Here is a 14,274-nt window from a genome sequence, read left to right on the forward strand (position 1 = left end):
GTATTGTATTCGTCTTTTCCAGTTGATGACAACATGTTGGTGTCTTGGAAAATTGGTGGCAGGAGAAATAGTCCTTCCATGCCAGCATATTCAGGGCAAAAACAAAGAGCCAGAACCACCCAAACTGGGAGTGAGACTCCACCTTCCATTCAGCCTTCCCCTGCCATTTTCTCTGAGAATCAGGCACTAGGATCCCTGAACAGCACCCTATCCACAGCTAAGAGAATGCCCTCCCCACCCTACCTCCCTGGGAGATCCCAACAAGGTCCCTGCCAACTCTGACCACCTCTTTCTTCAGCCCCTGACCCACCCTAGGCTGTCCCTTTCATGAGACCTGCCAGAACACCCTTCTTCCTCTTAGTCTTGTCCCATCTCCCACAGCCACCCCCATTTCCTCTTGGGGAATCAGTGGAGGCCAGTACCCCCAACCCCCAGGCATAGGCAAAGCAGGAGAAACATGGATTCCTTTCTTTGGAAACATAGCCAGATCCCTAATCCAACTTTCTAGCCCTTTTCTCCACTCTGATACCATTCTCTCAGACAATATTCCCATTCAACATCAGGCTAGCTACCAAACTCAAGCAAAACTACTATAGTTGTATGCCCCCAGGAACATGCCTAAAATGGTTCTCCTAACTTTCTTCTACCCTAAAATCCCTAAGCTCATCTGCTCTGATCCTACTTTCTGGTTCCTGTTCATTAACCATTTTGTCTCAACTTAGATCATGACACCTTCCAGACACCAGGATGCAGATGCTACCATGACTCCACCCCGACTTTTCTGGGTAGATGATCTCACCAGTGTGTCCTGGACCCTCGCATCCCCAGTGCTCTGGTCCACTAGGGAAAGACAGAAACAGGCTGGGAGTATGGATTAACCTGTCAACACCCATGCTCAGTGGAGAAGCAGCTACAGAAGCCAGAACTCTTACCTTCTGCTCCCCATAAACAACCTTGATCCATACTCCCAGCAGGGGAGAAGTGATAGGATGAAGATAAGAGGACTCTGCACTCCAACTCCGTCAGCACCCAGAAAGAAAGAAGGAAAAGGAGAGGGACATATGGGGGTAGTTATGACGTCATGAGTGGCTTAGAGGGAAAGAGAGGATTGAATCAGAAAAAGAATAGGAAACTATGTATAAATGTGGACAGTTGTAGAGAAGATGGTTGGCCCATGTCTAAAACTTTACTGTGGTGGTTTGCAGTGGGGAGAATGAAGATTCAAAACTCTGGTGATGAGAATGGTGTGCATTCAAACCCCTGCTGACGTGTAATTCTGTAATATAAAAATATTTTAAAAATTTAAAAACTATTTCCCCCCCAAAAAAAAAGGAAAGAAAGAAAGAAAGAAAGAAAGAAAGGAACTTAACCAGAAGGACTCTCAGGGGCCTTAGAGACTTCCACTCCCAGATGGAGACATTCCAAGGCTAGACCTGGTTGGGATGTGGGGACCCTACCCCCAGGAAAGCTTTTTGCACTGGGAGGATGATCTCCTGGGGCCTTGTTGCTGGGGCATGGGTTGGGGGGGGGGTAAATCAGCTGTTGCAGAGATAGATTGGGTTTTGTTGCTGTTACTGTTTTGTTTTTTAGGAAAAGTCAGGGAGGCAGAAAGAGAGAGGGAGAGAGAAGAGACCATATTTCCTTCAATATGGTGGGGCCAGGTACGGCAAATGCAGAGATCTGAAGAGACTGCATGTCACATGATTTATTTCATCTTGGCTGGTCTGACATACACATGAGGTTGTACGGATGCGCGCCTGGGGCTTGAGCCCAAATGCTGGAAGTCCACAAGCTGTGCAGGAGGGGGCAGGTGAGGTCTGTGCCGGAGGAACATGAGACTTCAGCCCCACTCAGCCATGGTTTTGGGGTGCTGGTTCTTGAGGCACGGCTGCTGTATTTAATTCCATCAAACCAGTTCACTGGTGAGTGGGGCTGTGTGGAGCCCAACACCTCTCTCTGGGTGGGAAAAGGGTGAGCATGTGATCCCCAACATGAATTGGATGCAACAAAAGCATGCTCACATTTCCAACTTCAGCTCTCATTATTCTATTTCCAGGGGTAATACCACTGACAAAGGAAAGGAGGAAATAAGCCCAAAAGAATAACCCCAAAGAAAGCATTTATATACTTTAAAAAAAAAAAAAGCATATGAAACAAGTACACGAAAGAGCACATTCATTTTCATCCAGCCTCTTAAGATGTTACAGCAGATCAGGAATTGCATCGATTTGGACTTATAGGAAAAGATTTTTAAAATACTCTGCTTTAAAAGCTTTCACAGGAAGCTACCCATGAGATCAACAAATTCAACCGCTGCTAAAACGACACAGGAATTACCAAAATGGAGGTGGTTATTTTCTACTGAGGTGATTGTAGCAAAAGTGACACAGATAAGAAATTTAACTAAAGAACAAAAGGATTTCCACAGCACTCATTCTCTTCAAAGAAAAGACATTGGTGTCAGAAATCAAAAAAGATTCAGAATTCAAGTCATCCAACTGCAAATCTGGTGCCACAAGTTCCCAGAACCAGTGTGAGTGATGAGGTTGATCCCAAGACTGAAAATGACATAGAGCATCTATGTCCCTGTAACTTTCAGTGTGCATTGGTCCTATTATAATCAGGAGATGGACTGGATTCAGACTACAGATCAGCTTGCTTTTGTATGATATGTTTTATCCTGAAACTCTTAGCTAAGTAGTAAAGCTAAACTAAACATTATAGGGGCGAGGAAGACAGCATACTGGTTATGTAAAAAGACTCTCATGCCTGAGGTTCCAAGGTTCCAGGTTCAGTGACCCTCACTACCATTAGCCAGAGCTGAGCAGTGCTGGGGCGGGGGGGGGGGGGGAATTTAAAAAATAAATACATAAAACATCATAATGAGGATAGATCAGCTAATTTGTTTCTAATTCTTACTGTCAAAGTAGTGCGTTTCATTATTATTCCAAGCAGGGTACTTTGGAATCCACCATTTGAAAGATGTGGCTGTCTTGCTAACCTATAGTTCAAATGTGTATTATTTCTTCTTAATCAAGTTGATCCTTGTCATTCAGCCATGTTAGAAGGGTGTTTGTGGAAATGAATCCCCTTCCCAAAATGCCATCATAATTCGTTAAAACAGCCTAAGTCATGAATTCAAAACATACCTGCACGTTTGTTTTAGAATTTTAAATGTCCTTTTTTAGTATTTAAATGTAGCCCATCATAAAAATGTAAATGTGCCTGGGCACATCAAGTAAGCTACAAAGTTCCCTGAAAAACTGACAAGCACCCTATTGGGAAGCTTTTCTATTTCTAACATGGTCTGTGGCTGACATTTAGTCACCAAAGTTCAAAGAGTAAGTCACAGCTATGTCATTGAACAAAAGCCACCATCCTCTAACTGGGAAATATGAATTCCATCTCCCTACAGTATATAGGTCACTGAGGTGTGTGTGTGTGTGTGTGTGTGTGTGTGTGGTGTGTATGTGTACTGGTCATCCTGGTACTGGGCATCATGTAGCACAGAACAAACTTCTGGCACTTACAGGGCAAGTGTGAATAATGGCAATCACATATTTCTCCTTCAGTGCCTATTGGCCTTGGAATTCAGCCAAATTTAAGCATATGGAGACAGAAACTTTTTTTTAACTAAGGAAGTTTTCAAGAGTCTTGCTTAGCAGTTCTAATTTTTAAAGTGTGACTTTTCATTGGTTCTGCTCATAGAGTTCCCCATAACCCACTTCTGGGTCCAACAGGTGAGGTTCCCTGGGACTTTCCTGTCAGTGCAACTTTGGTCCACCTCAGTTCACAGAGTGTATCCTGGGTACACCCAAAAGCATACTGACACCACCACCACCACCACTCCACCAAAAAGAAAAAACAACCAAGAACATCTCAGGTACACTGTGGAACCCACCCACTGAGCCTTGAACCTCAATCTTTTGCTCCACATCCTTCTTGCTCAAGCATCCCAGGCCAGATCCTACTGATGCGCTCACTTGCACACAACCTGCTTCCTACCCCATAAGCAAAGCAAAGCAGAAAGAATATGGTGCTAGCAGGGAAGCAGACCTGAAATCAGCATTGCAGAATTTTGCAGAGCCCTCTAACAAACCTCAAATTTCACAGCACTTCACTGTGAGCTGGGTCTAAGAGAACCCTCGCCCTCTCCTCTCCGTTGTCCCCCTCGCAAGTGGGACCTCAGCCCACAGGGTATCTTATCTGTCCCCTTGTCGCAGAGCTGTTCGTGGAAGATACTCAACTGCTCCCTGTCTGCCTTACAAGGCATCCTCATCACCTCTGTCCTCGCCTCCTTCAGGCCTCTCCTCCGGCAAGTTGAGTACAAAGGGGACAAGAAATCCACGGGCATCCCCTGGGGCTCCGAGCACCTCGGGCTGGAAGCTGCCACCCTCACCACCGTCCTGGTCCGGCACGAAGCGCCAAGTGCCAGCACGGCTCACACAGTAAATGGAGCCGTCCAGGGCTGCACAGCGGAAGGGCTGCAGACTGGCAGGGGCGCCGGGAGGCAGGAGTGGGGCGAAGTGGCTCCACTGCTTGGCCAGACAATGGTAGCGAAGCACACTGATCCCCGTGCCTGACCCCGCAGCTTGCGTGTCTCCGCGAGGCCCGCAGAGGTCGAAGCGGTAGAGAAAGCCGTCGAGGGCCACCATGTCGGCCGCGCGCTCGCGGCTGCTGCTGCAGGGGCACTCCTGCCACTCGTCACGCCGCGGGTCATATTTGAGCAGGCGGTAGAAGAGAGAGCCCCCTGACACGTAGATCTCGCCGTTGCAGGTGGTGGCTTCGTGTGCCACCGCGAAGGCTCCACGGGGCAGCGGGGCCACAGCGCTCCAGCGATCGGCGCGCGGGTCGTAGCGCTCCACGCTGAGCAGGCACTCGCCGCCCACGGCGTACAGGTGGCCGTCCAGGGCCAGCAGCTGCAGCTGCGAGCGCGCCTGGCGCAGGGGGCGCACGGTGCTCCAGCAGCCGGTGGCCGGGTTGTAGCAGGAGACCTGATCAGACGGGCGCGCACGGCCGTCCGGCCCGGCGGGCCCCAAGCCGCCGGCTACGAAAAGGTAGTTGTAGAGCACGCAGACGCCGCAGCCCCGCGCCGCCGCGCCCTCGGGCAGCCGGGTGAGCGAGCGCCACTCGCCGGCCGCCGCGTAGAAGCTGTAGACTGCGGCGTCCCCGCGGCCCTCCGCGTCCCCCGAAGGGCTCTGGGGGCGGCTGCCCGTGCGATCCCCCGCCGGCCCGAGCGCGGCGACCAGCAGGCGGGCCTGGCCCGAGCGTAGGCGGCGGCGCAGCAGCAGGTCCCGCTCCGCGCCCGACAGGCGGCCGAAGACGGCGGGTTCGCGCAGCACCTCCAGGTAGTGGTCGCTCATGAAGCGCAGGGCGGCGTCGTGCAGCTCAGTCAGCCGCTGCCGCTTGGCGGTGCTCAGCACGTCGTAGCAGTTGGCCAGGCTGAGCTGGGGCGCCACCGCCTCGGTGGCGCGCTGCGCGGCGCAGGGCAACTGCAGGCGGCGCGCACCGGCCACCAGTTCCGCCACGTTGTCGGGTCGCACGCCCGCCATGCGCCCGCTGTACGCGTAGGCCAGCAGCAGCCGCAGGGCCGCGAAGCTCACGCCGCGTACCCGCAGCACGTCCCGGGACGCGCGCGCACTGAAGTAGTCGGAGCGCGCCGCAAGCACCGCCTTGTGAGCCCGCAGCCGGCGGCCCGACACCTCTATCACTAGGTCGGGTTCCCCGTAGGCCGGGCCGACCCCTGGGGGCACCGGGGCGGGGTCCCCGGACTCCTCCAAGTCCCCGGACTCCTCGGGGGTCACAGGCTCTTCCGGGGACCCGCACCCCTCCGGGGACGCGAGTTCGATGGGGAAGCCGGGTGCTTGCAAGGGCGCGCGCTCCTTCGGGGACCCGGGCTCCGGAGACGCGCGCTCCTTCGGGGACCCGGCGCCCGCGCGGCTGCTGACCTGACGCTGCGTCTGTACCACCCTGTGGCCGCTGAGCTGTGGGGGCGAGGAGGCCTCTGAGCCCGGGGCCGCGGTGGCAGGAGACTGAGGTGGCGGCGAGTTGTCCCCAGAGCTGCAGCACAAGGACACGCGCAGACTGCAGGGTGTCTGCGCCTGGGATGCCGCGCCCTCCCCCGCCGGCGAGTCCGCAAGCTGCAGGCTGCCCTCACCCGGAGCCTCGGGAGCGCCGCCCTGGCCCACCGCCTGGCCACACGTCCCACGGGCCAGAACACCCCCGGGTTCGGCCCCCCGCTCATCCCCCGGGTAGAGGACACAGGGGACCACCGGGGTCTCCATGGGGGGGGGGTCTTCTCTAGCCACCTCAGCTCAGCAGCACACCATCCTTCTCCTGACTCCTCCAGAGAGGTCGCTGGCTCCTTGTGTCTTCTGGCTCTCACAGCTCTCTTGGCACTTGAACAGTTTCCACTTGGGTGCGCTTTTTTTTGGGGGGTGGTGGTTCACAAGTCCCGTGAGGACAGCAGTCCTCACTCCAGAGGCACCACCCACCAAACTTGGACTCAGTAGTGTCACCAGTGGTCGGACTTGCATGCAGGTTATCTGCAGCACCTGGCAGTGCCCAGGTGGAGGTGCCCTGCAGGCCAGAGACTGCCACACACCTGGGCTCCCCACTCTACAAGACTAGCTCTCAAGTGCATGTTGCAGTCGCGCCCCTTGCCTCGTGCCAGTCCTGCTGATCCAAGCTATCAGTCATATCTACACTATGGAGAGAGGACACGCACATTGGTGGTCAAGCACTCAGTCTGCAGAGTATGAAGGTTCTCCGTGTTCTGTCAGGAGCCACTGAGGCATGAAAGTAAGGAAGGCTTAGCTGGAGAGTTTATGTCCTGACTACCGTGGAGTATCTCTGATCTCAGAACATCTGTCCCCACTGTCACCAGGGGAGCCTCTAGGTCACAGGTTGGGAGTGTGAGAGGAACCAGTGACCTCACACATTGCAAGGCCCTCACATCCATCAAGGGCTGTCCTCCAGGCTTCCTTTGTTGTTACATCAGGTGTCCCCACATCCAACATCTTTTTCCTGAAGTTCCTGTTTGTAGTAGAGAGAGGGGACATACATCAGGGTTAGCATTTTCCAGTAGAGTCATGTGATGGCTCTACTACACCATCCTAGTCTAAGGAATGACAAGAGACCCATGACTAATCACTGGCGGTCCAGTGGTTTGGATACAGAACAGCTTAGGGGTTAAATATAGCCACTGAACTATTCTTGCCTTGAATGTAATTTAAGGCCCATATTGAACTCTGTTCAGACTTAGGTCTCATACACAAAGGGGGAGCTCTATGAAAGTGCTGGCTTTGTGGGTCAGTAGCAGTCAAACAGCAAACAGTCAAACAGGCCCATATTGAACTCTGTTCAGACTTAGGTCTCATACACAAAGGGGGAGCTCTATGAAAGTGCTGGCTTTGTGGGTCAGTAGCAGTCAAACAGCAAGCTCCTTGCAGTGGAAGGAAGTGTGTGTGTGTGTGTGTGTGTGTGTGTGTGTGTGTGTGTGTGTGTGTTGTACACATTCAGTGAGAAGGCTTGGCCAACTCATATCACCTTACTAATATGATCGTTTCCTTTGAATATTTTCCAGGTAAATATTCCAAACTAAATATGTGGAGAAAGAAGCCAAGGGTGCCTCTCTAGATTTGACCTCAGAGGCTCCATGTCCAGATCTGGAATCCAAAGACTGTGTTCCTGGGGGAAAAAAAAAAAAAAAAACAGAGAAGAAAGTCCACAGAGAGCTCAGGTCCAGGAGAGATACATCAGGAAAGAGAAGAGCTGCACCTAAATTATAACTCAAGCAACAGCTTTCCTAAATTAACACTATCATCAAGACTCCTGACATGACAGGGTCAGAGAAGGAATGTTAGAGGGAAACCAGTTAGTGTTCTGGCTTTGTACAGATGTAGAATAAAAAAGCATTCTAACTTTCTAAAAAGGGATTATAGGGGGACAGTGGGAAGTGGTGCATCTGCTTTGGCACACGGGTTACCATGTGCAAGGGTTCAAGTCCCCTCTCCCCAGCTGGAAGCTTCATGAACAGTGAAGCAGTGTTTCTCTGTTTCTCCCTATCTCCTTCCTTCCCCCTCAATTTTCCTGTCCTAATAAAAAAAAGTTTAAAAGAGGAAAAAGTGGTCACTAGGAGCAGGCACTGAGAGCCAGCAGTAAGACTTATCACAATGGGGGGTGGGGCAGGGGTAAGAATAGGCAAGAAAAGCATAGCAAAGGCAGCCCAAACTACATGATACAGCAGGTTTCTGCCTATCAAATGACAGAGGAATGATACTCGCACATCTTTGTTGCATACCTTTTGCTTTTCTACTGTTCACACTTCATACTGTAGCTGCTCCCCACCAATGCTCTGGGTTGATGCACGTATGTGTACATGTTTTTGATGTATTCACTTTATAGGAAGCACACAGTCCTGGGACAGTGCAAATTCAGCATCCAGCTGTGTCTGTTTGTAATCTGAGAGTTGGCCAGACCCAGGGTGATATCCCAGAGGTCACCCTGCAATAAGACCCTGCTGTTTGCTCAGCTGTGTCCCAGCCATGACACTGAACAGCCTCCATTCTCCATTCTGTCTATATGGAGGAAAGGGATGGGGCCTAGTGACAGGAACTGAGGACTGGCAGCCTGCAAAGATTTCTCAAAAAGTTTACCAAATTTCCCCAAGGATGCCAGAGGCACTTTATCATCCTGAGTCACTGCCAGGAAAGTGAGGTAAACACTCAGACATAAACCTGTCTTCCGTAGGACCACAGGGGCCTTAAAGTGTGAAGTAAACCTGTGTGGACTCTCTCATTTGGACCAGTCACTCACAGTTCTGTGCAACACAGCAGTACTCAGACTGCTGAAAACAAATAGCTCGTGTAGTGATTTTTTTATTTATTTAATCTGGACAAGTGCCCCAGAGCTTCACCATTCCTCCTCTGGCTTGTTCTCAGTACAACGTGAGAAAGCTCATCCCCGAGGATCACTTTTATATTAGTCACAATGGAAAGAAAAGGCAGGTGCAAGACAAACTGGAAAGACTTTCTTCTCTTTCTTTCTTTCTTTCTTTTTCTTTTTTTTGCCTCCTGAGTTATTGCTGGGGCCTGCACCATGAATCCACTGCTCCTGGAGGCCATTTCCCCCCCTTTTGTTGCTCTTGTTGTTGTAGCCTTGTTGTGGTTATTATTGTTGTTGTTGATGTCGTTCGTTGTTGGATAGGACAGAGAGAAATGGAGAGAGGAGGGGAAGACAGAGAGGGGGAGAGAAAGATAGACACCTGCACACCTGCTTCACCACCTGTGAAGCGACCCTGCAGGTGGGGAGCCAGGAGCTGGAACTGGGATCCTTACAGTAAAAGTTACCTTACAGATTCTCAGCACCATTTGTGAAAGGAAGGGGTCAGCAATGTGACAGTGGAGGAGCTGGTTTCTTTCTCAATTGCAGTTAGAATCAATTTTACGCAGAACCATTTTATTTCACTATCATGATGTGGCATTTTCCCCAGAAGGATGTAAATTTTTTCCTGATCTTATAAATATCTAAACAGGTCTTTTTAAGTTTTTTAAATTAATTTACTTACTATCAATATGGATTTTAGAAAGTGTGTTTGATCTCCTAGTAGAAATATTAGTTCATTTTCTGTATTTAATGCAGATATTAGACTATTCAAGTATACTTCAGAATAATAATACTTAACACATGTATTACATATATAATATGTAGTAATATTATAATAAGAAGACTCTTCGTTTCAAGGGAGATTTGATGATTCTACTATGTTAGTAAACTTACAAGTTCATCTGAACTTCTGTGGCAAGTACAGCATATACAGATTTCCTTCCTGTCTCATAGGGACCCAGCCATGCTATTTCTTTGAATGTCTTCCAGTGCCTGGGAAGGTCCGAATCCAGGCATCAGACTATGCATACATGCCCCCCCCCATACCAGACACCCCTCATAATAACAAATGACCAGCAACTGAGAAAATTACACATAACAACAATTTGAGCATCCTAGAAACTTGCAAGGAAGTTCAAGATTTCAGTTTGATTATAAAAGTTTCTTCCCCTCAGCTGTTTGCACAATGTTGTGTTTCCAAGTTCCTCTTTCTTTACATGAATTGGCAGTTTCTGGGTACACAGTGCTACAGGGAAGAAGCAACAGCATGAAGCCCCCAGCTACAGGCTGACCATGTGTCTATACAGCCAGTGTCCTCCCCTCCATGCCTGAGCCCCACATCCTCAGGATTCTCAATGAGAGTTTCAAGCAGACTTGCTCTGACAAATCTCGCCAGAGAGAGGAATCATTCACCAAGTCCATTTATGTTCCAGATGCACCCATGGACTGCTGTCTGCAGAGATGTGTGGTGTGTGGAGTCTTGGAGATATAGGAAGCAAGAGTTATCCTCCTTGTCTTTGGGTATCTCTATTACAGTTCCTGGATGGAGATAGTGAGTGGATAAGAGGAACTAAAACCAAGTTAGGCAGAATATGCTGTGTTCTGTAAAAATGGAAAGGGCATCTCCAAAGTAAAGTTTGTTAAGTCACTAGATGAATAAATGAATGTCTTTCAACAGCTCAAGTGACATGAGAGACTCTTCTTCCTGACATCTACCATTTTAAGTCCTTTATGGACACTCCTCAAAGACTAGATGAACTGTGATCTGACCTGACAGCACATCAACAAAACATGTCCCCAGGCAAAGTGGTTCTCATTTGTTAGTGCTAAGCTTGCATCCTCCACCATCCTGGGAGGTTGGGGGTTTTCAGAAGAGTAACAGCTAGGGCATCAGTAAGTGGCAGGACAGAAGTGGAATCCCCCTCCCCCCCAAACTTCAGTGCACCTGATGCCTCTGTATACTGCTAGCAGACACAAGCTACCAGACTTTTGCAGCAGCCATGGGTGGGGCTGATACAAGCCCATGAGAAACCCAGATACCAAGTCTGCCGTCATGCATCCCTGCACAGGACTGCAGTAGCAGAGATATCCCAGGGTCCTGGGAAAAGAGGGGTGCATGGTGTCTCTGTCCCTGCAGCTGGCATCTGTGGCAGGTGACTTAGAGGAATATGCTGGGCTGAATCCTTGGCAGGAATTAATGGACAGCAGTTGTGGTGACTCCAGCAGGAGGTTGGGACTATTAGCATACAAATGACCTCACCCTGAGGAGGTGCTTCAGAGAAGGGAATGTATAAAAGCAAGGGACTTTGAGCATGTGAGGCTCTTTGGCTGCAGGATCTTCTCCTGGTCAGAAGCACCTCTGCGGAGGTGCTCCAAGCATCTATCCGCCATGTCTACTTCTCCTGGGAACTGAACACGTGTAACTCTGCTAGCCGGTAAACTTTTAGACCCCTCTACAGCCATGAGCAACCTTTACCAGATCTAGTAATTGTTTATCTTATGGGACTAAACCTTTGATAACTATATTCAGACCTTATGGACCTAGTGTACTCTTAACCTTTGATGATAAGTGCTTATTTTGCCTTTTACCTGTTTCATCCTAATAAACCGTGTATTGTTTAAACCAGTTCCCAGCTACCTGCTGTGGCCGTAAGCAGCCCCCACTCCCAAAATCTCAATTTTTGTAAGTTAATTTACAACAAGCAGTAAAATAACCAAGAGTTTCCCACTGAGAAGCTTCTCTGTGATGGCTATTCTTGGAATCCGTACTCCCACAATGGTTAGAGCTGGGAACCATCTGTTCCCAGTGCTCTCTGGCCTTCTCTCCATTAAACCAGAAACTTCTCTCCCTCCTCCCGACAGTACACTCCCTCAGGAAACCAGGTGTAGGAGTGTGTGTGTGTGTGTGTGTGTGTGTGTGTGTGTGTGTGTGTGTGTGTGTTTGTGTGTGTGTTCACATGCACGAGCATGTTTGTACTGAAGAGCCTTTCTGATGTAGGTCTGCAGCCTGGAATGATCTTATCCTCCTAAGAGCTAGAACTCCTGTACATTCTATGATCTCTGATGCCCTGTGTCTGTGTGTAAAGTAGACAGAATGTTTACTTTAGCCCCCATAGTTTATTCAACATGTAAGACATGGCCACAAAGGTGACAGCCATTCTCTGACCTCCAAAGAATAACAGATGTCACCCTAGGTCACCAGGGGGAGATATACTCTGAAAGGGCTGGCTAATTCCAGCTCTGCATACTGATACCTCTCAGAGACCTTCCATACCACTAAAATTTGGGGAAGCTGAGCTACTAGGCACTTCCAACTTCTTTGTGAGACTGATCTTGTGTAGTGCAGTCATGGAACAATAGAATGGCAGTTCCTGGCCCAGAGTTCCTGGTGGAGGGGGCCAGATACTCCAGTAGCTTCAAGAAAAAGAAAAAAAAAAAAAAAAGCTTCCCAAACCACCAAACCAGAGCTGCAGAGCTGCAGAAGACCAAGCCAGAGCTATGGGACCAGATGTTCAGAGATGAGCATCCATACCTTTCCACATGTCTCTATGCTCCCCAGGCACATGTAGGAAAGGGATAGGACTCTGAGGGTCAAAATGCACATGTAAAGCAGCACCAACACTTCAACATGTCTTAGTCCTAGTCCCAGTCAGGTGTCACCCAGTGTCTCTCCCCTCCTCCCAGGCCCAATCACAACACTGTCAGGGACCTTAAACTATTTTCCTCCCACCAGCAGTCATGCCTGTGCAATTAGATTCAATGCTCAGGAACACTCTCTCTCATTAACTGTTTGATCAATTGTTCCCAGAAGGGAGGGCTGGCACCGATGATCTGAAGTGCTGGGTTGCCCTGAAAATCCATGGCAGGCGTGAGGAGAATTTTAATAGTCAGACCTTTCCTTTTCACTCAGGATAAAAAGCTCAGACTGGCATCTAAAATCCCATCTGAGGCTGCATAAAATGCTCTGTGATGAGGAAGAGTCAGCCCCAGTACCTGGCACATTGGAACTCTCCTTCATGCTTGGGAACATGTGCAGGGAATTTAAACCAAGTCAATAGCTCTTGATAGCTGGCGTGGAAATAAAGCTCTCATGACATCAATTTGTTATTTGCTTTTCCCTCAGAATGGGGGAGGAAGGGAGCACAAAGAACAGGCTTTCATAGGAACCAAAGAGATGGTGCAATTTTGAACGCCTACCTTATTTAATGTTAACAGAGCATCAAGCCTGAGCAGAGGGACCCTGGTCAGACTCATGCAAGAGTCGGGCTCCAACAGGTGCGGGGGTGGGTGGGTGGGTGGAGAATGAACTCTAGAATTGCAATCTGTGGGGTAGGGTGCACACACACACACACACACACACACACACACACATCTTCGTTTACATGTTCTCCAGACACCCCCACTCCCAACACACACACACACACACCTTGGGTACATCAAACAGAAACTTGGGTGTGGGTGGGGGCTAGGATCAGGGGATGGGGGTGTACTGCTCTTGCGCACAGGCTCTGGGTCCCCCCAAGCACAGACTGGGTTTCTCATGGGCTTGGTCAGGGGTCAGGGTGGGGGCAGTGAGGAGGGAAGAATGAAGTTCCAGTGCGCCCTCCTCAGGTCTCCTCATCTGCCCAAACCACATGCAGATCCTCCCTCCTGGGTCTCAAGCCCAGAAGCAGCCCCCCACTCCGATTCCTGTGCACCCTAGAGGGATCCAGTCTTACCGATCACCAAGCCTCAGCAGGGGGACCCGCCCCGACACACACCACCCGCCCCCCCACCCTCTCAGACCCTCAAGTCAGAACCCCCGGCCCCGTGAACCCCCTACGCTGAACGCGGACACTCGGGGACCAGCTGGAGGTCTGAGCACCCAAGGCGGCCTGGGGCGGGGTGGGGGAGGCTTCTCCATGACCCAGCGCATCTGTCCGGCCCCCGCCGCCCGCATCCGAGAAGGATATGGGGGCGTCCCTGCCCTGGCAATCCCACCCCCCCACCCCGCGGGCGCCAGGACTCCCCTCCCCTCCCCGAGAGAGCTCGCCCCCTCCACCCCGCTGCTTCTGCCCTCCCTGGCCCGAGTCCCCACCCCCATTTCCCGCTCTCGGGTGTCGCGGGGCCCTACCCTACCTCTCCACTCCACGCCTCTCCCTCCGCCAGGGCGCTCCCCGATCCCGGGACTCGGGGCCCAAGGAGGGGGCTCCGAAACGCATGCGCAGGGCTTCCTCCCGCGCACCTGTGGGAGCTCGGGGACTGAGGCTGCCTCCGCGCACCTGTGCGAGTGCGGGTGCCCGCGCGGCTGAGCCCCAGAGCGCCCCAGCACCCTGGGCCCCCTGGGTGAACGGTGCCCTCGCTCACCGCCAGTGAGCAGGCCGCGCCGAGCCGGGCACAGCGGGGAGG

General features: G+C 51.0%; 1 protein-coding gene across 5 annotated transcripts; it reads right to left on the minus strand.

Moving 5' to 3' along the window:
* Positions 1-1,687: 1,687 nt before the first annotated feature.
* KBTBD11 (kelch repeat and BTB domain containing 11) lies at positions 1,688-14,274 on the minus strand. 5 transcript variants are annotated; one of them, XM_060184947.1, is made up of 4 exons: positions 14,005-14,226; positions 13,084-13,208; positions 9,781-9,879; positions 1,688-7,035 (listed from the first exon to the last, which is right to left on the minus strand). In XM_060184947.1, exon 4 carries the CDS (start codon positions 6,282-6,284, stop codon positions 4,263-4,265), a length of 2,022 nt encoding a protein of 673 aa, XP_060040930.1. In that variant the 5' UTR covers positions 6,285-7,035; positions 9,781-9,879; positions 13,084-13,208; positions 14,005-14,226; the 3' UTR covers positions 1,688-4,262. The 5 variants fall into 5 exon arrangements, with proteins under 5 accessions (XP_060040930.1, XP_060040931.1, XP_060040929.1 ...); XM_060184948.1 differs by lacking the exons at positions 13,084-13,208; positions 14,005-14,226 and adding an exon at positions 14,233-14,274; XM_060184946.1 differs by lacking the exon at positions 13,084-13,208.

This window comes from Erinaceus europaeus, chromosome 2 (assembly GCF_950295315.1).
Source record: "Erinaceus europaeus chromosome 2, mEriEur2.1, whole genome shotgun sequence".
NCBI lineage: Eukaryota > Metazoa > Chordata > Mammalia > Eulipotyphla > Erinaceidae > Erinaceus > Erinaceus europaeus.

Excerpts from the sequence above, each read along its gene's own strand:
- KBTBD11 (XM_060184948.1), bottom strand. The coding sequence starts at position 6,284 with ATGGAGACCCCGGTGGTCCCCTGTGTCCTCTACCCGGGGGATGAGCGG.